This window comes from Crinia signifera, chromosome 5 (assembly GCF_055691185.1).
Source record: "Crinia signifera chromosome 5, ASM5569118v1, whole genome shotgun sequence".
NCBI lineage: Eukaryota > Metazoa > Chordata > Amphibia > Anura > Myobatrachidae > Crinia > Crinia signifera.
In genome coordinates, this window is record NC_139221.1 from 310619638 (window position 1) to 310645363 (window position 25726).

At 46.4% G+C, this 25726-nt stretch overlaps 1 protein-coding gene across 1 annotated transcript in view; it reads right to left on the bottom strand.

Annotated features, from left to right (window-relative positions):
* Positions 1-2759: 2759 nt before the first annotated feature.
* The window catches only part of LOC146079756 (uncharacterized), a 71511-nt gene continuing 48544 nt past the window's right edge, over positions 2760-25726 (bottom strand). Inside the window, exons 3-6 of the mRNA XM_083186407.1 lie at positions 22813-22956; positions 8606-8774; positions 7123-7177; positions 2760-2851 (exon numbers count right to left, since the gene is read on the bottom strand). Of these exons, the coding sequence (XP_083042533.1) occupies positions 8751-8774; positions 22813-22956 (168 nt within the window). The 3' untranslated portion in view covers positions 2760-2851; positions 7123-7177; positions 8606-8750. The remainder of the gene's footprint in view (positions 2852-7122; positions 7178-8605; positions 8775-22812; positions 22957-25726) is intronic.

The following is a 25726-nucleotide window of genomic DNA, read 5'->3' on the forward strand; positions in this document are numbered from 1 at the left end:
TGTTGAAGATGCTGGAGAAGATAGAGCAGCATGGGATGGAGGCTAGAGAACATCAGAATCAATTTTTTTATTTCATGGGGATTTGGCCTGGCGGCTGGCATGCAAAGCATTGCCCAACAACTCAGCCGCCAGAATGACATTCTGGCGGAGCTGCTCACCACCGCCAGGTCCCTAAGGGACAATCCCCCATCTGCTGCCCCACCCCAAGCTGCTCCACAAGCTACCACCTCTGCTGACCCTCCTCTGTCCACTGGGCCAAGACGGCGCAAGCCTTCAGTGCCAAAGGCCCCTGTCCCCAAGCCCCCATCCAAAAAGGGGAAAAAAGGGCCAAAATAATGTCATCTGGTTCACTTCCTCTGTGTTTGGACCCCAAATTTTTAAATTGCACTGGACATCCACTTCCTGAGTTGGCCATCTATCCATTTTCGTGCAAAGGGAACTAAAGTGCTTATTTTGACCTCTAGAAATGCAGGTTTTATTTTTGGTGGTGTGTATCATGCTTAGTATTCTCCCTGGTTGTTGCAGGTCGTATTCTGGTGTCCACATTTCTTTCACCATTGCATTTGCAGGGTAACACATGTTTGGAGATATGCAACCTCTTGTTATTGCTGTTGGTTATTTTTGTCAATATTTTATATTTTATTTTAATTTATGATATTAAATTGTCTACTAAGCTGTGATGCTGAACAGCAAATAAATTATTATAATAGGTGAGAAAGCAGTTTCTGTTCAGGTGAGGTAACTCCTACATTAGTAGGTAAAAGCAGGTCTAGAACAATGAGTTCATCATGGAGTGGGTGAGGTAGGCAAACAAGGGTCAAAAGGGGCATTTGTGTAGGATTGCATATGTGTCCTTCCTAAAAAACAAGTCATGTCTTGGTACAAGTATGTTACAAATGTGTGAGTCGACCAAACATGATAAAATTGCTTGTGAACAAACATGTTTAAATATTTTAATATATATGATTTTTCTGTGTCATAAGCAGATGTAGGAATCCTTTGCTATAGAGATGTGATTGCAATAATGTGAATGGTGGCATTTTACATCCAGAGTGTTGTAAAATCCCATTCATAGCAGATCAGAAAGTGTTACAGTTATGTATTTTGGGTACTATACAAAGATTGTGTGCTAAATAGTGGCCATGGCCTTAGAACATCACTGGCATATCCTTGTAGCTCTTAGATGTGGTTTATATAAGTTTAGCTAAATTAAAAAATTAAAATGTTTGTATTAGAATGAAAACGTTGACACGTCGACTTGTGTAGATTGAGCGTGCTGCTGTTTAAAGTATATGATAACACTTATTGAATGTGTATAAATGTTGAAAAAATACCTACTTTAGCATATATAAGCAGGTCTTAAAATGATTCTTACCTTAAATTAAACCAACCTTTACATGTAGAGAAGTGTAGAAAGATATGCTTCCAATGTGTTTGAGTGCTGTGTGTAGCTTGCAGGTAGTGAAATAATGGTTTGGGCTTAATAGGCTGCAGCATTGCTTATTACATTCAGGTGTATGTGTTTGAGTAGTTAATTAGCAGACCCAGGCGTCCGCTCTCATGCGGTATCTGTAGGGGTGGTCTGAGGTGGCGGTTGGCGGCCGCCTGTTTTGTGTCCGAAATGAACGGTGCTTTCGCCGTTCGAGCGGTAGTAGCACAGTACATTTATTGTACACACCTCCGTGTACGCCCATGTTTACGCCCAGTTTCCCTCATTATTTCGGCCGCTCCCCTCAACACGCCCCAATGCCGCCCACAATGACCGTACTTATGCGGACAGGTTTTTTCGCATGGAAAGACCCGTCCGTGAGCGTTGTGGAGTCGTCAATTTTTACATGTGTTAAATCGCTTGCGATTTATCACATGTAAAACAAATGGGGAGCTGCAGGGAGGTGAGGAGCAGTGGGGTGGGCAGCGTCGATGCCAATGAGGAGCAAGGCAGCGGCAGTAGTGGGGGCGGGTGGCGGCTCTCAAATGAGTTCCCGGCGGGTGCCGGGTGCGGCGAGTGCTGCTGACCTGGCCGGGCATGTGATCACAAATAGCAGCTGCGGGGACGGGCAGTGCAGTGGCGGCTATTAGATTTTCAAAATATCTGTCAAATGACCGGCCGTTCTCTAATTGGCTGAGAGAGCTCTCAGCCAATCAGAGAATGGCCAGTCATTTGACAGGTATTTTAAAAATCTAATAGCCGCCACACTGCACTGCCCGTCCCGCAGCGCTGCTATTTGTGATCACATGCCCGGCCAGGTCAGTGTGTGCTAGTGCTCAGGGACCCGCTGCTCCCGGTCAGTCTGCATGCATATGCCTGTCAGGTGGGCAGGCATATGCATAGCATACAGGGAGGTCGGACGTGATCTTATGTGCTGACAGTCCGACCTCCCTGATCCGGTCCGATGCGCACGGGTCCGCGCATCGGATCGGATCAGATGTCACACAACTGCGATTTTGGGCCGATTTCACCCGGTTATCATCCCAAAGTGCCGAAATCGTATGAAATCGTCCCAAAATCGCATAGTGTATGGGGGCCCTTAGGAAGAATCCTCCAGATTCTGCAGACCCTAAATCTGCCTAATTGGTAGAGCCGGCCCTGGAAAAAGATACGGTTACATTATACCCCAGCCTTGCACTGGCAGGTTCCTCACTGGCTGTCACCTTCCTTCAGTACCCGTGTGTATGAATGCTTTATAATGTACAAAATAATAACAATGACATTTTTTACAATCTCAAGGATTTATTTTAAGACTTCCATTGGTTTATTCCTAATTTGTAGTGAATACAGTTTGTCCAAGGTAAGAGTTGGGGTTCTCTTTCCGTTTTCTTTATTCGTCTATCGCGCCCCCTTCTGATAATTCTATGAAGAAAAGAGAATAGATTGCAGTTAGACACAAGCACTATACGCAGATATCAGAACTTTAGTCATTTGATCAATCAAACGTGAAAAGGCCACAGAGGTAGAGAAGTAAAGGTGGAGATTTACTAAGCCTGGGAGAGTTATCAAGTGGAGAGACAGATAAAATAGCAAATAATCAGCGCCTGTTCACTTTGAAAAACAGCCTGTAGTATAGCAGTTAGAACAGGGTTGCCTACCCTCCAGGAATGGCCAGGAGGCTCCCGAAAATTGGTTCCCCCTCCCAGCCCTGACGAATGTTGTGCAACCCTCCTGAATACCACCGAAATCCCCCTAATCTCCCTGGCCGCAGTAGTAAATTACCGAAATTCGCAGCTTTTGGGGGAGGGGCAGGGATAAAGATGCAAATTGTGTCATTTAGCCAAGCCCCCTCCTCGAAGTACCGTGAATTGCGGGATTTTCAGTAATGGGGTGAGGCTTGACGACAACTACATCAGGCCCCGCCCATTGAAGTGCTGCTTACAGTCTCCTCTCTGGGCTTCTCCGGTAGAGAAGATTTTCTAAGTAGGCAACCCGGAGTTAGAAGCTGACTGGCTGATATTGTACAGTATCTCACTCCACTTTATCTCTCTCCAAGGCATATTAGATCTTATACAAAGTACCAACCCCTCAGCTCCTAATTGTTATGTCACAGACTGAGTTTGAAAAATCACAGCTAGGTACCGATTGGCTGATTGGTTGGTTCTTAGGGGCCAATGTACTAAGCCTTGGGGACATATTTATCACAATCTGCATCTCAGTGGCACAAGGTGGGTGGGATGTGACACTGTCCCTGGACCTCTGGTTCTGAGACCTGGGAGTCCCTCTACGCATGTGCAGAGTAATGGCGCCAGCTGCAGGGCATGCTGGGAGGGATCCCTGACAGTTCCCTCACACAGAGCTGCTGAGAGAAGCCCATAGGCTTATATAGCATATCACCAGCAAAAGCTGGAGATTCCCTCTGCAGCCATGCCTTGACGGAGGGACTTTACTGAGTACGAAAATGTGTAAAATCTCTGCCTAGACTGGCCAAGCTACTGTATGATTTGCGAAACAAAATGCTTAGCAACTGGTTGGTCATAAGGTTTATTATTAAGTGCAGCTCTGATGGCCGACCAATGAAGAGCGATCTGCTTCTTAAATGATCTGATTGTTTTCGGTACACAGAGTATTTAGGCAAGTGCTATATTCATTGCTGTTGTTCTTTCCTTGAAAATAGATTAAAATCCAAAATGTCGGCTGTACCTACTGTGTCCTCAGTCATCTTTTGCAAGTCCGAGTGAGTGCCACAGATCTCTGTCTGTCTATATTCTATCTATCTATCTATCTATCTATCTATCTATCTATCTATCTATCTATCCATCAACAGAGATAGGCCAGCATTCCACAGCTCAGTTCCTGAAATTGGCACCAGGTGCCCTCCATTGGTAGCCCCTCTGGGTTCCAATATGTAGAGAAGAGATCAGGCGGCACTCCGGCGATTTTGAAGAAATACAGACAGAGACCTGTTTCTTTATCAACGTTTCGAGAAATGTAATCTCGTCATCAGAAGGCATAGGAGTCAGATTACTGGTTCAGGTTATTGCCCATTATCCATTGGAAAAATCTTTTTTTCTACATCCCACTTGAGATTCATTTATCCTTTTGGAAAAAAAGTTTTTTCCATATATACAAAGAACACCAGTAAGTGGATACACTACTTTCAAACTTTAAACCTATCTTTAATGGTTTAGATAATATAACCCCTGATGAAGTCATTTATGACGAAATGCGTTGAGTATCATTACATTTGGAAGAATTGGATTATGTAATCCTTGTCTGATCAATAAATTTTATATGTTTTTAATCATTTGGGCTACCCTTGAATTGTATAATAAGGTGGTGGACTGTACTAAGCGCACCCTATATCTTTTGTCTATCTATCTATCTATCTATCTATCTATCTATCTATCCCTTCCTCCAGTAACAAATTTTCGTATTCGTATTGATGGGACATTCGTATTTGTATTTACAAATACGAATGAATACACCATCAAAAGAATACGGCAGGAATCGCCATTGAAAAGAATGGTGATTCCTTATTTACTAAGCGGCCGTATGGAAAATATGGCCGCTATTTGGTATAAAACGGCCTCTCTGCGCCTCTCCTCCAAATGATTATCTTGGCCGCCTAGTGGCCAATCAGGAGCCGAGAAAGTCGACTCCTGATTGGCCGCTTGGCGGCCAATAGAATCATTCGGAGGAGAGGCGCGGAAGATGAAACATCTGCACCTCTCCTCAGTCCGTCCCGGGTACCGGCCGGAATAGTCCGGTGTTTGTTATTTTCTGAAGACCTGGTCTACGTTGGAACGAAGAGGACAGATCATTGCCGGAGGACCTTGGTGAGTTGGATTTCCTTCCACAGGTACCCCTATAGATTTCTTCAGATCCTGGAACCCCAGACTCTACAGCCCTGGAGCCCCGGACCAGCCCTGGACCCAGGAACCAAGGCCCCGGACTATGCAGCCCCGGACCCAGGAACCAAGGCCATGGACCATGGAGCCCCGAACCCAGGGACCTACCGATGGGATCAAGATAGGTAAGTATCAGTGTGAAAGGGCTTTGGATGTATTAAAGTTTTATTTTTCATGTGTCAGTGTGTGTTTATTTTACTATTTTTAATACTGTGGAACTACAAGTGCCAGAGGGCCCTTTAATGGCACGTATGCTGGGACTTGTGGTTATCCAAGTCCCAGCTTGCGGGGTAGGCTTGCTGAGACTCATAGTTCCACAGTATTACACAATAGTTTATTCTTTTTTTTTACACTTAATCAGCCCGGTGACCACCGCCCAGGGTCACCGGGGACAGCACCAGGCTTCAGCCTGGTCAGGTAGGTCCTGGAGGGGGGGACCCTTTATTGGGGGGTCCCCACTCCCCCAGGGACCCTGGCCAGGCTGACTGGTCAGTAGGGTTAATGTAGGGTTAATATTTTGGCCGAAGGACCTTATATAATAAGTGTACCCCGGCTGTGACATTACCCTGCTGGCTGGTTTGGCCTGGTACTGGTTCTTAAAATACAGGGGACCTTTTTTGGGATTTTTAAAAAATCGGGGAACCCCCTATTTGCCGGGAGGGTAGTCAAGTATGTCACTGCCACATGGAGCATGGCCTGGGAGGAGCTGCATGCCAGCTCCCTCTACCTGCAGCCACCCCAGCAGCAGCCTGTGTCTCTGACAGGAGGCAGCTGCCAGCAGCCACAAAGCCAGTCTGTTGGTGGCAGTTTAGTATGACAGCTGGGCCATTGAATAGGCAGGCAGGGGGGTTCTAGGTACTAGTAAACCCCCCATGCATTAGTTAATGTACATATTCACTAGGGATTCGGCATGAAAAGCCGGCGGTCGGGATCCCGGCGTTCAAAATCCCGATGGTGGAATCCCGAACGCCGAAATCCCGACAAGGGGGTGACGTGGATCGCCCCCCCTTGCGTGCTCGCTGCGCTTGCCACGCAGCAGGCCCGGTGCCTCGCTACCCTCGGCACGCTAATTTATTCTCCCTCCAAGGGTGTCGTGGACACCCACGGGGGGAGAAAGTGTTGGGATTTCGGAGTTCGGGATTCCGGCGTCGGGATTCTGAACGCCGGGATCCCAACCGCCGGGATTTAAACTGCATCCCTTCACTAGAAACTAGTGACATCACTGATAATACAGTCTATCCATTCACTGGAAATCAGTGACATCATTAAGCCATTAAGTGATTTGATAGGCTGCATTCACACGAATGATTGATGATTTCATTAGGTACAAAATCCTAATTAAATATTTAACTTATAAGAATTTCATTTTTTAATTACTGTTTGGCTACTTAATTTGACTTTAATTTATTTGTAAAAAAAAACAAACACTGAATTTATAGTTATTTTGTAACCGAAAATAATCCCATCTTGTGCCATTACCATACACATTCACTGCTGCCTGGTACAGGAGAGATAGTAAAGGGAACCTAGCTAAACAGGTAGAGATCAGCAACGGGCAAAGGTCAGTGGGTGAAAAAGCTGCACTGCAATGGGGACACGGAAGGTGTGTGTGTGGGGGGGGGGGGGTGTGCTGCGAAGCGGATGCCACCAATAATCTGGCTAACCAGACTAACCATCATAGTGTCGGAACCAAGGGTGACGAATTTTCGTTGGTGTACCTGTACATTATTATTATGCTTGTTAAAAAATGATACAATAAATCCCACCACTGCCAAGACTTACCAATGTCCCGCTTTCCACAAGTCCCTTTATATACACATGCGGGTATATAAATTCTCTGTACAGAAGAGATACATATGATCATTACATCAGACAGATACAGTGTAGCCATGGATTTGCTTGGTTGGAATAGTTTCTACTGAACAGATGAAACCAGCAGAATATATTGTTTTCTGAGATAGTGACGTAACTAAAACTCAAACATATTTGGAAGTAGCGGTGGCTTCTGCTTGGGTAAAGGCTGCCACTTGTCCCCACTGCTGACCAGGTCCCAACATCTACACAATGTAGCTGACAGGTGATAGGAATGGCTAATGTACAGTGATAGCAGCAATGGTACTATGCATGTGCATTGGCTACAGCCCATAGAAGCCAGCTAGGGCTACCTGAAAGGGGGGCAGTAGCCACATAAATATTTAATACTGATTGATGAATAGTCTCTCGGTTTGCTCTGGGTAAATGGGCTTCTTAGTATTTCGTACTGAGAGCTATGATGTTTATAGTCAATATACAGTATATGAGTGTAACACTGTATACAATTACAGACCATTGCCTTGAAATTTCCTATACAGTCACTGTCCCACATTACTTACACTAAATGCATCAAACAGATCACATTACTTACTAGTACATATATGTGATAATACATACAGAGCGTGCCGTGTCAGGGTATACATTACATATAGTAACAAGATAATTTGACTAAAGCAATAAATCTGGCATTTGGAACAAGTCCTAATATGACAACGGGTACAGCTAAGTGACATTTTCCAAATTAAATGAAATCTTGCACCTTTCCCCATTCAGCTGACAATGTCACGCATTTCGCCAGCAGAATTTGTTCTCTGATCAGTGAGAAATGGTAAAATGTGAAAGCAGAACATGAATATTGTGTCACTGTGAAGATGTCTTTAATATTTCACTTTGCAGTGACAAGTAGGATCCCTCTGGATGTAAAACAATGTTGTATCGCTGCAGCCTATGGAATTTTTATTAACTTTAAATGAAACACTATTATTTATTTCATTTATTTATTTACAGTTTTTTATATAGCGCAGCAGATTCCGTTGCGCTTTACAATAGTAATAGTATTAATAGTATAGTAATAGTATTAGGCAAGCTCCTGTGACCAGCGATTAGAATGGGGCAGAAAACGGGAGCGCGCACCCGGTGATTTACTTGCAATTCATAATATTTTTACACTACTTCAATCTAATTGTGACTTTTGTTTTTGTAAAAAAAAAAAAATGTATTAGTGATTCTTCATTTAATAAAAATGTTGGAATAAAAAAAACATGCGGTTTACCACTGACATGTGGACAAGTGGTAAAGGGCAACCTAAGGACTATATTAATGTGACAGCCCACTGGGTAGATGTATCACCTTAGGCAGCAACAAAAGCAGCAGCACCAGTTTTGGAGTGAAATCATTTTAAATTTTAATGATGATGATTACTTGTACAGTATTGTGAATCTGAGGTTCTTACCTTGACAAGGTCCCTAGAAGAAAGCTCATTGTCACTGTTATGTCCCATTTCTGCGGCAGACACCAGACACACCTCAGCAGACACCAGCATTAGGACAGCGAGAACTACAATGATTTTCATGACTCCTTTTTTTCTGAAAAGAACCTCACAAGATGGTCTCACACTGTCTCTGAGAAGATAAGAATTGTCTGTCAACAGGATCAGTAACACATAAACAGAGCATCTACAAATACACACAGGTGAGCGCATTTGATTTTAACGATGAGAGAGAGATATATCTATATATAGATTCTCTCCACTGATATTTGTTGAAGGTTCACACCTCAAATTGAAGGCACCAGAGCCCGTCATAGACAGCATCCGCGTTCAAGTCCAGAGTGCCGGGCCCTCCCTCACATATATATATATATATATATATATATATATATATATATATATATAATCGGACAAAAAGGGGTTGTGTCCTTCCCTGCGCTGTGTAGGTAGCTGCACTTCTAAGTACCTCGCTGTTAATAGAGGTACAGAATAGGGATAGAGAAGAAAGGGTATAGAAGTGCGCTGATGGAAGTTTCACCAAAGATTTCACAAAAAAAGATATAAAATGTATTTCTTACAACAATAAAAACAATAAAAAACAATAATATTTCGTACAAGATTTTCACTTAGAATGGTCCTGTGTTGGATACCGCTTAGAGACAATTTTCCTGAAATCACCCTACGCGTTTTGTCCCTAACAGGACTTCTTCAGGGTTATAGGTGTATCTAAAAAAGGTGAAACAATGCAGAACAGAGAGCTTTTACTATCTCGTCTGATATATTTTTGGGGAGGAAGTTAATAAGAGGATAGTAAGAGAGGAAGGGGGGTGGGGGGGGAAGGGGGTGGAGGAGGATGTTTAGAGGGAACCCCATTCACCAGTGTCTTATATCCAACAAAATACATACCAGTATGTTACTGGAATTTCGTATAGTTAGGACCCAAGGTGGGTAAAGCCAACGGATAAATCTGACAAGTGATCCAATGTATAATCAGAACATCTATAAGAGTATATATATATTGAGGGTCCATATCTTTATATATAAAGATATAGAGGTGCGCTAGAATGTGTTTTACCAGAAAGAATTTCTTACATACTGTAAGTAAAAATAGAATAAATTTATTCTGAACAATTAATAAAACATAAAATACATTATAAAATACATTTATTCTGAACAGTAGTTGTGAACTTTCCAATTGGTGATTTCACATAGAAGTTTTGATACCCGATTCGACCATAGATATATATTGGTCTAAGATCACCCTACACGTTTCGTCCCATGGGGACTTCTTCAGGAGTAACAGAGAATCAATCGGTGAAAAATACCCTAAGGTATATCAATATGATGGGTACCGGAGCTTAATGTCTTATACCAAAGTATGGCTTCAATCAAGATATTGGAAATAATCATCATGATTAGAAAGTTTATCCAATTAGATGTCTTCACAAATTCAGTGGGATGTTCGGTAGCTGGGATGTGAAAGGTGTCCATAGTTAGAATACAGAGATACGATCGTATGCTAAAGTACATCATTATTGATCACATGCCAAGTAGTATTCGCAAAAGGGCAATTATTACGTTGTGAGGCGCAGTGGATCCATAGACTCAATACGCTAGCACCCAGAGGGGTAAATGAGTCAGCTGGACTCCACTGTTTTATTTGGCATTATGTTGCTCAGTATGTTGCTATTATACTTTAGTATATTCTGCTGCTATACATTATATTTTTTAGTACAGGTTTTTTCTATAATGCGGTGCTCATGTTGACATCCCTCTTCGTGTCGACTAATGCTATGCTTTATATTTGAGATCAAGTGTCTTTGTCTACAGACGCAACACGTTTGATGTTATCTATGCAGTTATCTTGTATCTGTATTTCACTCTGGTGGATACTTCATGTTATTTTGTTACAATGTATTGTATTTTTACACTGTCTAGAATGTATTTCTTTTTATTTACTATGGTCTCCTCAGCAACAGCGGCATGTAGCCTACCATTGGATGTGTGTGCATGGGGCCGGTGAATGAGTGACATTAGAGCGGCTTTGCCGGTAGGGTAGGTGCGGCACACCGGTCATATAGACGTCAATAAAGATGAGCAGACGGAGCTGCTAAACTGGGTGACTAGTCTATATAGGTAAGTCTTTGTCCTGTACACATTTGTAACTTGAAAACAGTTTGCAATAAACTGAAACGTTGTTTAGAAAAAAGTTTAGCAGCTCCGTCTGCTCATCTTTATTGACGTCTATATGACCTGTGTGCCGCACCTACCCTATTGCTATTCATAGGCGTGCGCAGGCCATTTCCTTAGGGGGTGCACCATTAGAGGGGCGTGTCCATCACCGCCTACTGGGCGTGTCCATAACCATCTACTGGGCGTGTCCATCACAGCCTACTGGGCTGTGCAAACTAAATAGAAGGGGACTTATTTATGTACATGCATTTTAAATGAATCACCCCCCCACGCATACTAGAAACAGGGAATGTGCAGTGCCTTTACACTGTAATGCCCATTAGACATAATGCCATGCACAGTAATGCCCATTACACATAATGCCACACACCATAATGCCCAGATCACACATATTAATGGCCATTCTACATAATGCCACACCCTGTATTTTTGTAAAATAGGGACAATAGGGAGAGTGTGCGGCAAAAATTTACACCGTAATGCCTATTACACGTCACACACCCATTACATAGTATAACACATGCCGTAATGCCCATTACACATTATGCCGCACACCGTAATGCCCAATACACATTATACCAAACACTGTAATGCCCATTACACATTATGCCACACAGTGATAGTGGCATATGGGTGACACTGGCGCCCGCAGCCTAACACTATGTCCCCTCTAGTGCCTAAATCTAGTTCTCCCTCCTCCAACCTAATGCTAACCCACCTTACATACTTAATTTCACAAGACAAACACACACACAGTAGTACTCCCTCTACTCACTCTTGCCTTAGGAACAGAGGGTAATCTTCCTGATGGGCATGCCCTGGTCTGGAAGGATGTGGAGCTGCCCCTCCTCTCCCTCCATGACAGCAGCAGCAGCAATGAAAGCAGGCCAGAAGGGACTCCCATGTAGCCCCGCCCCTGACTCCCGTGTAGCCCCGCCCACTGACAGTGCCCTCCTCCGCTCCGACTCCGAGTCCTCCTGCAGGGCTAACAATGCCAAAAGTGCAGAAAGGACCTGCACATCATTATCTCTGCGCTCCCCGCAGCGCAGACTCCGCCGCCACTGCTCCCTCTCCAGACAGTGACAGGCTCTGTAAGAGCTGTGTCAGCTGTCATGCAACAGCGGGCAGAGCTGGCCCTAGCCTAAATGATGCCCTAGGCAGGATTTTGGCTGGTGCCCCCTAGCACTGCCACTAGTTCCGCCTCTGACCCTGCTCCCCTTTCCCAGCACCATCAACCCTCATCATAGCAGTCATCATTTTGGTGCTCCTACCCGCAATATTTTAAATAGAAACAGTGCACACATTCAGTGCGCAGCCCAAACAGGGGTGTGTTCTTGCTGGGAATGGGCATGGCCACACAATAGTACCCCCAATTCAAATTATGCCACACAGTAGTGTAACTTTATTCACATTATATCATGTGATGGTATCCCTTATTCACGTTACATCACACAGTAGTACCACTTTACCTTATTTACATTACTCCTCACATTATTCACAATATACCCTTAGAAAAAAATCCTGAGAAAATATTGTATTTTAAGCACCTCCATGGCCACACTGCAACCCAGAACAAAGCAGTGTGTGCTGGGCAGAGGAGAAGATCTGCAGCTGCTGTTGTCACTTAAGGGGAGGGGGCCTGGTGCCCCCACTGGGCCCTTCCATCAGACTTTGGCCTGGGTAATTTGTACCCCCTACCCCTTTCTCTCGGCACCCCTGATAATACCACACAGTAATGCCCCTTACACATGACACACATTATTAATGTCCTTATAACCATAATGCCCCTTACACATTATGCCAACCTTTATTAATGCCCTTTATACACATAATGAAACACATAATGCCCCTTACACATATGTTGCACATTAATAATGCCCTTATACACATGCCACACATAATGCCCATTACACATATGTTGCACATTATTAATGCCCTTAAACACATGACACACATAATGCCCCTTACACATATGCCGAACACTATTGCACAACCAACCCACCCGCAGACAGCACTCGCACAGCCACTAACACTGTGACCTCTGCCTCTGCTTGGATACAGATGTTTCCTCATACATCTTGACTCAATCAGCTCCTGGCCAGTTCTGCTAACGTTGGGTGCCTTTTTTGCATTGTTATGACCAGCACACACAAGGAGCTTCCAATGATTAAAATGATATGCGGCATGAATATATTTTGTGTGCGACTGTGGCTGTACCTGCATACGGAATACTATGTTACAATGATTTCCATGAATACACTATTTCATATGCAGATACAGCCTCACTCACACACAGAATATAGGCATGCTGCATATCATTTTAATTAGCAGAAGCTGCTGATGCCCCTAGGCATTCCAAATGCCCTAGGCAATTGCCTAGTTTGCCTATGCCTAAGGCCGGCTCTGACAGCGGGGACAAGCTGTGCAATTGCACGGCTTATGCCCAGTGCTTAAAGTTGTCCCGGAGAGGTGTTGGAACTCACTTTCCCCTCCGTCGTGTTCTGCACTCCCCTGCAATTTTTACATTTCTGGCCTATCCAACACACACAGAAAAAGAATAATGCGGGCAGCATAATACCTCCGCCAATTCAAATTATGCCCACAGTGCAAAACAGCCCGACACCTTACAAGAACGTAACAGTGCGCGCCGAAGGTGGACATAAAAAATGTAGGGCATGGCTTTGTGGGACAGGGGTATAATCCAACACAGTAATGCTCAATACACATTGTACCACACCCCGTAATGCCCATTACACAATATGCAAAGTGCCAGGGGATTACATGCACAGTGCCAGGTTTTTTATGCTCAGGGCCAGGGGTTTACATGCACGGTGCCAGGGGTTTCATGCAAGGTGCCAGGGGTTTCATGCAAGGTGCCAGGGGTTTACATGCTCAGGGCCAGGGGGTTACGTACACAGTGCCAGGAGTTACATGCTAAGGGACAAGGGTTACATGCTGAGTGCCCAGTGTTTACTTGCTCAGGGCCAGGGGTTTACATGCACGGTGCCAGGGGTTTACATGCACAGTGCCAGGGGGTTACATGCTAAGAGACAAGGGTTACATGCACAGTGCCCGGTGTTTACTTGCTCAGGGCCAGGGGGTTACATGCTAAGGGACAAGGGTTACATGCACAGTGCCCGTTGTTTACTTGCTCAGGGCCAGGGGGTAACATGCTCAGGGTCAGAGGGTAACATGCTCAGGGTCAGAGGGTAACATGCTCAGGGTCAGGGGGTAACATGCTCAGGGTCAGGGGGTAACATGCTCAGGGACAGCGGTAACATGCTCAGGGACAGCGGTAACATGCTCAGGGCCAGGGTTTAATGTACACAGTGCCCGGGGTTACATGCTCAGGGGCCAGGGATTACATGATTTTTGCTAGGGGTTACATGCTTCTCAGAGCAAGTGAGGAGACAGGGGGAGGGGGGGGGGAGCTGACAGGGGGTGAGACGATAGGGGGCAGGAGGGCTGGAGGTAATGGGCGAGCTGACAGGATGCAAGATTGGTTAGAGAGGGTGGGGTAAAAGGTGGAAGTGGAGAGGGTGGGGAGAAGGCTGGTCCCTTACTATAATCAGCGGTTCTATGATTCCCCGGCCTCCCGTCTCTCCTGCCGCCACTGCTGCTCTCCTGTTCCACGGCCATGGTCTTCTGTGTCCCAGTCTTCTGCTGCGGTCCGCGGCTGCCTCTCTCCAGTTCCCCAGGTGCTGCCGTCCAAGGCTGCTGCTCTCCCCTGCGCTCCTCAGTTCCCGCGATGACGCGATCCCGATTCCCAGTGCAGCAGAAGCCAATTGAAATGTACGAAGCGCGAACCAATCGGCGCTCTCGAGGTTCGGCAGTCAGTCAGGAGCCGCCGCTGCCTGATTGGCTGGCGAGCTCCGGACTTTGAATTTGTATTATGGAGTGTGCCAAATTTTAAATGTAATGGCGCTGCCCGTTTTATGATGCATTGCACCTGATAACTATTGATGGTGCTTTAATGGTAGGTGAGTGGACGGAGACGGAACCGTTCCACCGGCTCACTTTAACCCCTGCTTGTGCCCCTGTAAAATCGTACGGGGGGATTGCCGAACATTAGGAGGTGCCTGTGCACCTCCGGCACCCCCCGTGCGCACGCCTATGTTGCTATTACCCGAATTGTAGAGGCACCGGGCAAAGTTTCTTTCATGTTTTGGGAGTGCCGGACCTACAATACATATATATAGATATAGATATAGATATTACACACACTCATGTGCTAAACATGCTCCCAACATGCTGTCAACATGGGGCTCCGAGAAGTTGTTTTACTGGGGCCCAGGATTTCTCTTGGCAGCCCTGCACACACGATGCTAGTACAGGTTGAGTGTCCCTTATCCAAATACCCGTTATCCAAATTCCGAAAACCATACATACAAGGACATGATTGCTTACCATTCAAATTCAGTACAGAGATAGTACACAAACTTTGATTTACAGTATGTTTTGGAACCTTGTTTTATGCACAAATAAAATATACATCATTTGTGTGTATTTCATGTGTTTGTACAACATAAATGCAAGATAATTCAGGATACATCATTGAAATATAAAAAGATTCTGAAATACGGAATAATCCGTTATCCAAAATTCTTCTGGTCCCGAGCATTTTGGATAAGGGATACTCAACCTGTAATAAATCCAGCACAGTATCTCAGTGCAGCCGCTCTGCAGATAATGCATGTGACAGAATCTAACACTTATTCAGTAAAAGTTTTCCTATGTAACTACAGTAAGACGTTGCTGAAGGCTGCAGAGCAGGATGATTACTTACTGTAATAAAAGGCTCTGCAGGCACGGTCTCTCCAAGCGGGGTAGCGTGGTATACTTCACTCCCAGGAGTTCTGCACTATATATAAGAGGAGATGACAGCACCAGAGAATGTTCCTGTTTGCTAATCTAATACCCCAACTCTATTTACCATATGGGCCCGTGTGACACCCCTACAGCAGTGTACCTTATCAATATTGAATTATACTTGGAGGCTTTCTCATGTCTAATATTTTTCAAGCCTCCCTCTTCTCTTATTATTACGGAACATACATCCGGGTGACCTGTGGTGGGGTTCCTGCAGTCAGAAAACCAATGCCGGCATCCCCACTAGGGTTGCAGGAATTTATGAAAGGGGTCCGTTAAGTATATTTAGCTTTCCCTGCCCTCGCCTAATCCTCCCTACAGTCTACCCCCCCTCCCCCACAGCATAAACCTAAATCCCTGCTAGCACCTAAATCTGACCCCCTTCCCCTGGTCTACCGCTAACCTGCCCAGCATACATATAATCTTGATGCAGCAGTCAGGATTCTGGCATTGGCATCCTCATTGATAACTTCCGGCATGTTGTCTTATGGGATAATAACCGCACCCCCTTTATACTTCAGGGATAAATGACAGCGCTCCAACACCTGACCCATGAATGCATTGTGACTACTTGCTATTTACCCATGGTAACGTCGTTCTCAGACACTGTGCCCAAGAATGTCTATTAATGCATGGTCCAAGACCTAAGTGGGAAGCTCTATTGTGACAACAGTGTTACCCTGAGGGAGTCTGATTAATCATCATGCCCAATCTAGACATAAATGGAAATCAATATAATAAAGGAAATAAATCCAGTCACAGACAGAGATTCTTTTATCCAAACCTACATACCAAATAAATGAAATCCCCTTAATTCCTATTTACTCATAGCTACTCTCGTAGGATTTCCAGGAGACTCCAGAATGGGGTGTGAGACCCTTTCAGGATTAAGCAGGCCATTATCCCCTAACACATAAAGTGGGGCTAATTTCAACACTACGGGGGCAAGTCCTGCATCCCCGGAGATGAGACTGTCTGCAGTGCTGTCTATATATCTGTGGTAGCCGATTGCTGCAAAGAGTATTGTACCAGCTTCTTTCACTTTGATGTCACCTGGGTGCAAGTAGCACCCCCTGTACCCATATAGTAATGCCACTGCCAATTGGCATAGGTGTGACTGACATCCTCACACTCCTGCCACTTTATCGGTAACGAGATGGTCTAGATTGAAAGTGAATATGTGTACACTCTTCGGTCAACATACATATGTTCGGCATGGTCAATTGGTCAACATCAACAAATGGTGGGCTTGGCAATGGTCAATACATAAAAAGGTTGACACCAGTGTTTCATGCTCAGGTGTCGGCATTAACCCAAAAAAAGTGAAAAACGCATGTTGACCTTCATGTGTCGTCCTTTTCATGCGTCAACCTTTTCTGTGGCAATATTTTTCCAGTGTCGACCTTGTTTATGTTGAATATTTGATGTTGACCTATAATTAGTCGACAGAGATTTTCAACATAATGAACCACTCCCCACTCTATCAATCCTTACAGATGTAGCTCATGTAAATAATTAGCAAGATCTCTGTGTAATACACTGTAATGATTATTAGATGTCACTATGATTATTAAACAAATTATGGCTAAAATGAGACTAACAAGTGAATTCATTTGAACTACTTTGAAAATTAATATCTTTATTTCCCACATTTGGTTCAATTCACAATGTTGCAATAATCACTTGTGATGGCTGACAAGTTCCGTGAGCAGAAGACCCTAATCTACAGAAGGGGCCAGACCATGGCCGGACTGGCCATCTGGCACTTCTGGCAAATGCCAGAAGGGACGTTGGCCAGGTGGGCCGAATTTGAGTCCCACTGGTCGCTGGCCGTGGCTGGGACTATCCTCTGTTCGGCAGCACTGGCCGCAGCTTAAAGAATATGACCGCGGTTTCAGGAACATGGCCGTTGGTCTCCTGCACTAAGGACCTGTGTAGTCAGGCTGTGACAGAGGGCGGGGCAGAGGAGAAGCCAGGAAGGAATCAGCACAGACTGCCTGTGCTGATCCTCACACGGCACCCTACTTCCTGTGGTCGGCTTGTGTGTGCACATTACTTCACCCTGCTAGTGCTGCAGGCTGCAGCTTTGGTGTCCATCCGGCAGCGGCGAAATCAGTTTCACAGCCTCAGGTAAATAGCATATGTACAGAGGGAAAACAGGACTGAGGAGTCAGGACACCACAGGCTTCTCCCAGAGAACTTCTCTGAGAGAAGCCTGTGGTGTCCTGACTCCTGCCCGCTCAATCCTATCCCCTTCAATACTATCCGTCGTCTCAGTCCGTCAGTCTGCTCTCACCTGGCTCACCTCTTTAATCTTTCCCTATCCTCTGGGATATTCCCTTCCTCCTTCAAACACGCTCTTGTCTCCCCAATTCTCAAAAAAACAAATCTGGACCCCAACTCTCCATCCAACTACAGGCCCATCTCCCTCCTCCCTTTTTCCTCCAAGCTCCTAGAACGTCTGACCTATAATCATCTCCTAAGCCACCTTACTGCTAACTCCATTCTAGACCCCCTCCAATCCGGGTTCCGCCCTTTACATTCCACTGAAACTGCCCTGACCAAAGTCACTAACGATTTACTGTCTATCTCTTCACTGGCTCCCCATTCCTTTCCGAGTTATCTTTAAACTCCTCACCACCACCTACAAGGCTCTCTCCTCCTCCACCGCTCCTTACCTCTCTTCACTGATCTCTATCCACACTCCCTCTCGTCCTCTTCGCTCCATCGCTGACCGCCGATTGACCTCTCACCTAATCACCTCTTCCCACTCCCGTGTCCAAGACTTCTCTCGCGCTGCCCCCCTGCACTGGAACAACCTCCCGCCACCCATCAGGCTTTCTGATTCCCTTACCTCCTTCAAGCGCTCCCTCAAAACCCACTTTTTTCGACTAGCCTATCCCTCCTCCTAACCTCTTTTGATCCTCCTTTCCTGCCTCCGTTCCCCTCCGTTCCTACTTATCCTGTTGTTTTTCGTTTGTCCACCCACCTATTTTTAGTATGTTAACTCTTATGAGTAGGGTCCTCCTGCCTCACGTACTCACCCTACCTCTTTACCTCACCTGTCCTCCTGTCCTATTCTTCCCTTCCTCTACTTCATCTTCAGTCCCCTCGACAATTTTGACACCTACTTCTGAACTGATGCTGATTTTATTTCTACCAGCTATACCCCTATTTATACTGTATTTTTCAACACACCCTGTACGTTACCTTGTCATTTGTTTTTTGTTTGCTATGTACGGCGCTGCGGACACTTTGCGGCGCCTTATAAATAAACGTACTACTACTACTACTACTACTCCTCATTCCTGTTATTGTGCACGGGGAGCAGACTGTGGTGTCCAGTTATTGTGTAGGGGGAACAGCCTGTGGTGTACAGTTTTTGTGCAGGAGGAGCAGCCTGTGGTGTTATTATTGTGCAGGGGGAGCAGCCTGTGGTGTTCTGTTATTGTGCAGGGGGAGCAGCCTCTGGTGTCCAGTTATTGTGCAGGGGGGCAGCCTGTGGTGTTCTGTTATTGTGAAGGGGGAGCAGCCTGTGTTTCCTGTTATTATACAGGTGGAGTAGCCTGTGGTGTTTTGACATTATACAGGTGAAGCAGCCTGTTGTGTCCTGCTATTATAGACGGGGAGCAGCCTGTGGGGTCCAGATTGTGTCATATTCTGTAATGGGCATTACGGTGTGTTCCATAATGTGTAATGAGCATTACGATGTGTTCCATAATGTGTAATGCCTCCTCTTTCTGATGCCACACGTCGTTTCCATGAGTTCACGCCCCCTTTTTGATGCACGGCTTTGCTGCGCAAGAGTCCCGCCTACTGCAGGTGGGCCTGTGGGCTCAAAATGCCAGGGCCGATTTCTGGACCCAGTCCGGCCTTGGGCCAGACTCATTGTTTCCGCCAGATCGCCATACGCAGGTTTCTGGTGGATGGTGATTTGACGGACGGGGACAAATGCAATGCTTCCAAAGCTAGTAAATGTACTTTAACTCGCTGCCAACAGATGTCAGTGTTTAGAGCCGCACTGACATTATATAGATGATCCTTAAAATTATATACAAAAGACTACTGTACTTTCTATAGAACAAACAATAGAAAAAATAGAAGATCCCAAGGCGCAATCTTAGAGTCCCTGCTGCCTCAGTGTAGATGGAGGGTCACTGGAGGGTCCTCCTTAGAAAGGAACTACGGTCTACGAATGACACTGATGGCGCTTGACTCCAATGTTTCGTTTTATGCATACATTTTTGAGGTATACAGATGCGGAAAGAAAAAGATATCTGTCAGATTACATCCAACAACTGAACCAAACTTTTAGGTATAGAATATCTCAGAGCGTACCGAACTCACAAAGTTAATCGTGAGCCCCCGTGCATAAAGGTATCTTTTATGGGGTCACCACCTGTGTTAAGGTCTGGTAGGTCACTGGTGTGCATACCGTACTCACTATTATGTCAAGTATATGCCTCTCATCAAGGTTTCTTTATCGACTATGGTCACAATATTTCCACGTCTCACTCCACATTCATGTGTCGAGTTCGGTGAGAGAAGAGGATATAACAATGAATGAGCATAGGACCACAATTGTATAGGTTTCACACAACCACCTTCCACCAGATGCGTACCAAACTCACAGGAGAAATAATTACACCATGCTCATAAAGGTATCTTTTTATCCACCAAGTGTCATAGGTCTGAAGATGAAATAAATGTAAAGCGTATCGTACTTACAGCACGGTTAGCACAGACATATGCGTAGCAGGTTCTTTACAGATGTACTATCCGGTTTTGACCGATTCAACTCATATACCAGTGGTGTGGGCAATAAGAAAAAATGAATGGTCTTAGTGCCACTTCAAAAATGTATTGTACATCACACCAATAATACATAAAATACATAAAAAGACAAAGATTAAAAAGGGAGTTACCTGAGTGGTGGCCTGGGGTTGACACAGCCACAACCCAGGTCCAAAAAATTCAGTCACTCCTTGGGCCAACGCGTTTCTACAGCTACTGCTGTCTTTATCAAGGCTGCAGAGTGATTGAATCTACAGCTTTATATACCCTGCCGGATCATCACTTCCGGTTTTCATATTTGCATATCCGGGATTGATGGCATCATAATAAGATACCTATTTTAAAACCATTTATATGTATGTTTTTACCAGCGGGTATTTAATCGCTATTTTAGTATTCTCTTACTTTACTTTCCTCGCTTGTAGAGGGTCTGGAAAGGTGATATCTTTGTATCACGACCGTACACTTCCGGCGTCTGGAACGCACGGAAGTGACGTCTGGTGCGCTTTAGTCCTATGCGTGCACCCGGCTAAGATGTTATGCTGCGGCGGATGTAGTACGCCCAAAACAGTCTCCTTTCCTGCTCCTTGACACGCATGGAGGTGTCTTATAGATATTCTATACCTAAAAGTTTGGTTCAGTTGTTGGATGTAATCTGACAGATATCTTTTTCTTTCCGCATCTGTATACCACAAAAATGTATGCATAAAACGAAACATTGGAGTCAAGCGCCATCAGTGTCGTTCGTAGACCGTACTGTACTTTCTATGTTTTTTGGGACTGTCCCCCATTACTGCCCATTTGGATGGACATGTTTGCCCTGGTTCAGGATGTTTTGGGTGTCACATTGATTTTAGATCCCTCATTGGTCCTTTTGCATTGGTATCTTAACACAGTACCCACATTTGCTTGCCATGGTTTGGGCCACATTTCATATCAGCCAAGGCCACTAGTGCTCAGCAATGGAAAACTGCATCTCATCCTCCACTTGCAAAAGTTATCTCCAAAATGCAATCCCATTTTGAAATAGAGGCTATAGAGATCCCATATTCTATGATGCCCTCTTATACCATTGTGCAGTGGCTCCCTCGGCACATTTATATAACAAAGGCTAATGGTGCTCCACGTGCAAGCTTGGAACATTGATGGTATCAAAGATGGAATCCAATAGCCAGGTAAGTCTGAAGGTAGTAAGATCTGTGAGATGATCCAATAAAGTGCAAATAACAAAGGGAGCAAGGTTCTGTGAGATCAGGAGCTGATTGGTCGGCTGTTTATCACTCTCCATTTTATCACTTTTAAAGCTGGCCCTAAATAAAAAGGATACTAGCCAGAAAAGGAGAGCATAACCAGATATAGCATGTGAATAAATTCTTGGAAGGAAAGAAAGGCTCTATAAGCAACCACGGCCCCTCCAGTAACATAAATACCTTTGGTTCTTGAAGAGGTAATAGCCAAAAATTCGATCAAATAGTCAACAGCCAATGGCTAAAGAATTAGAAATAGAGATTTATTTTCTAAAGTACAAGGAAAAACAGTCATACTCTATGATGTCATTACTGAACCAGTGGTTAAGGTTAACCTCAAGCCAAATACAATACTAGAAGCTCAATGGGAGCATAGATATAATTAAAAAGTCACGTAGTGAGTGGTCAGCTCCAGTTGTGCTTCTTCCAAAGCCAGGTGGTAGCTTGTTCTTCTGCGATGATTTCTGTAATTTGAACCGTGCATCTAAGTTTGATGCCTACTCAATGCCTCTTGTTGATGAGCTTATTGAAAGGCTGGCTCTTAACTGTATGATTCTTAACTGCTTTAGAGTTAACCAATGGATAGAATTGTAAGGCCTTGTAGATGGTATGCTGCTGATTATCTTGATGATATACTTTAGTCTTATAAAGTCCTGATGGTTAGACTCACTTGCCCAGGCAGGGTTCAAGCAATATTGGACTCCATTCATAAGACAAGTTTAACAGATAACCCAAAAATGTGTTGCTTAGGAATGGAGGAAGTAAAGCATCTGGCATACACCATAGGCCGTGATTTGCTAAATCCCCAATAAAATGAAGGCAATACAGAAGTGACCCAGATCTTTTAAAAAGAAGCAGATGAGAACCTTTTTTGGAATAACTGGGTATAACAGAACGTTTAGAAACAATTTTACTACCATTGCAGTCCCTTTAACTGACCTTACTTAGGGAAAACAGTCAGTTATTATAAAGATAAGAGAGAGCGAGGGCTGCCTAGGCATGAGTGAATATAAGAGTCTGTGCAGTTTGGGATGGTATGACAAAGATAGAAATCAGAGTGTCACTTACCCATAGAAGTGCAGTGTAGATGGGGTAGCCAATCAGGTGTAGAAGGGGTGGTAGCTTAGGTGGAGGTATATAAGAGGTAGTCAGGCGATCCATCTTCCTCTTGAGTCTGGATTGCAGTCGGGGCAGAGCAGGGTCGGAGCGCAGCTGCAAGAGATTGTAAAACAAAGTTAAGTAATGAACAATAACTTCTTATGGTCCCAGCAGCCAGGCGCCGCTCCCTCAGATCACCACCACCCCCCCCCCCCTTTCCCCCTCCCCGCTGGCTGCCCGAGTCTGCCGGCCACTGTCTGCAACAGCAGCAGCACGAGGTGGCGGCAGACGGGCGCCGCAGCCTCACCACAAAGTTACCGCCATCCTGAGCGGTCATCTCCGCGGCCGGGCTCCCCCTCTTCTCCCCCTACAGCGGCGAGCGCGTTGTACGCGTCACCCCCTGCTCGCCGCTGGATTTAACAGGGTACTTCCGGGCGGCGCATGCTCCGAGCGGGGCGCGGGGGTGCACATGGTTGCACATTCCCCCGTCCCCGCGCCTCCTCCCAGCTCGCCCGGCTGCTCTGGGGGGCCTCCCCACGTTTTCTGCACCGACTGCCCCCCTCCCCAGCCCCCTCTGGCTGGACAAGAACGCGTCCGAGCGGTGGCTGGGGGGGTCACATGAGCCGCCCAGGAGCTCAGCTCCGGCGGCAGGGCCACAGCCCCCCACACCAGGGGTGGGGGGCCTCATGTCCCAAAAACACAGTGGGGGGGGGGCCAGGTCGCCCAGGTATGAGGGCGGCCTGTATCCCCTCCAGGGCATGCTGGCCGCAGGTCATGGAGCTCTGGCTCCCCCTGCTGGCCGTTTTTTGCATCACCGCTACCAGGGCCCCATTAGCTGGCACATATGGGTTGCCCCTCCAGGGGCGGGTTCAGGGCAACCCCGCCCCCTGCTTCCCCTGTATCCGTCCGGACACCGTCACCGCCCACAACTTCCCCCTCCGGGGTCAAAGGGTTGTTCCCTCTGTTGGGGGGTATTGCACCCGGCAGGGCGCTGCCGGTGCCTCAGGGCCGGGGGCGCCATGGGCACCGCCGTACGGCGGCACGCCTGCACAGGTAACCCATCTGGGCATTACCCAGGTTCTGGGCACATTTTCCTGCCACGGACCTTCAGACCCAATACCCTCCCGTCGGCGCTTCGGGTACAGCTACCCACCCGCCCCTGTCAGACGTTTTTCCCTGCGGGGAGTTCTGGGGGGCAGTTTCCCGGCCCTTTCGGCCGGAATTGGGCAGGCCCATGGGCAGCATGTATGGTGTAACGGTTAGCATTACTACCTCGCAGCACTGAGTGGAGTTTGTATATTCCCCCGGGCTTAAGCGAGATTCCCTAGGCATGCCATTCAGCTACCGCCAGCTCCCACCGGGCAGGCGGTTTTCCCCGCCTGTCCCCATCCAGCTCTCAGGCCTCTGCTAATAAAGTTGGTTACGGTGCTACCTCCGCCCCTCACATTTTCAGGGCGGGGTTGGGTTTTTGCACTGGTCATAAGTGAGTCACTAACCACTTGGCATGCTTCTTCCAAGGTCTCATCAGTTGCACGGCGGGCGGCCGCGGACGTGGATCATCATTCTGGAGAGAACAGTACACAGGCATCTGCAGCTGCAGCAGGGACGCCGCATGAGGCCTGGTCTCTGGGTTCTGTCGACCTTTCGGGTGATGGTGAGCATGATGAGTATGATACCTCTGAATATTCTGCGGGCCATTCCTCCGCCGCTGCGAGGAGTCAGGAACCATTAGACGCCCCCGCTGGTTTGCCTAGCTAGCAGCGCGCGCAGTTGCATAGCAAGCAGGGGTGAGGGGAAGCGGGCTAGCAAGACCAATCCGTCGCTGGGTCCCTTCTTTCCTTTGACATGGTCAGCCGCAGCAACACTGCAGGGTCCAGGGGCCTTCATGTAGGCACTAAGGGAAAAATAGCCAAAGGGAGTTCGGGGATGTTTTCACGTTAACTTATTGCGGCAGGGCCAGGAAATCGGCCGGTGCCGGTGAAAACTTGTATCTGAGTTTTCACCACTGGGTTAAGTGTTTCCATCTGGCGTATTTTGACCCTAGACCCACGAAGCGCAACAGCCTTCGGTGGTACATGTTCCTTGTATACGGGTTTTTCTAGCTTACAAGGTTAAGGCTCGGAGGGATTAGGACGAGAAACTTAGTCTGACCCACGCCGGGTTACGGCCGAGGGCCTTAAGCATGTCAGCATATGGGGGCGGACCATGGGTAAAGGCCACGCTGCTTATAGTCACATCCCGAGAAGCCAGTTCCCCCTGGCAGGAAGGGTACAAGCCTGCCGCAAAAGGCAAAGGCTTTGCCTTCAACGATGCAGAGTGTGATAGAGGCGGAAAATGCCTTTTCGCCACGAATGATGTAATTGGGGGCCATCTACCCAGCTAAGACCTGTAAAGCCACCCCGCTGGCGACACCAGCACCAGCTCTAAGTAAGGCACATCTTTATAGTACTGTTCGAGCTGGAACCCCGTATGCATGCCTGCACTAACAGGGAAGAGGCCCTGTTGTTGTTACAAGGTTTAGTTACGGTTTTGGTTTGCCCATCCCCGACGGCGCAACGGTAGTTCCTGGCAGGAATTTGAAATCAGTGGTGTATGCCCCCGAGGTGTGAGACGCAGGCGTGAGCTGAGCAGAGGGGTTGGCCCGTACACGGCTGACCCATGGCCCAGCGCGTGTTACTCGCCTTTTGGGAGTAGTACCCAAGAAGGCTTCAGGTAAATACCGGTAAGCCAGCACCTGTCTTACCCACACGGGGCATCCACTAACGATGCTATTACTGATAAGTTGCAAGGGCGTTATCAGCTGTTGATAAAGCACCCGGGTTGGGCCACAATTTTTGGCACTACGCACTCAGGGCCAAGCGGGACATGGGGTCCGTTCCTGCCT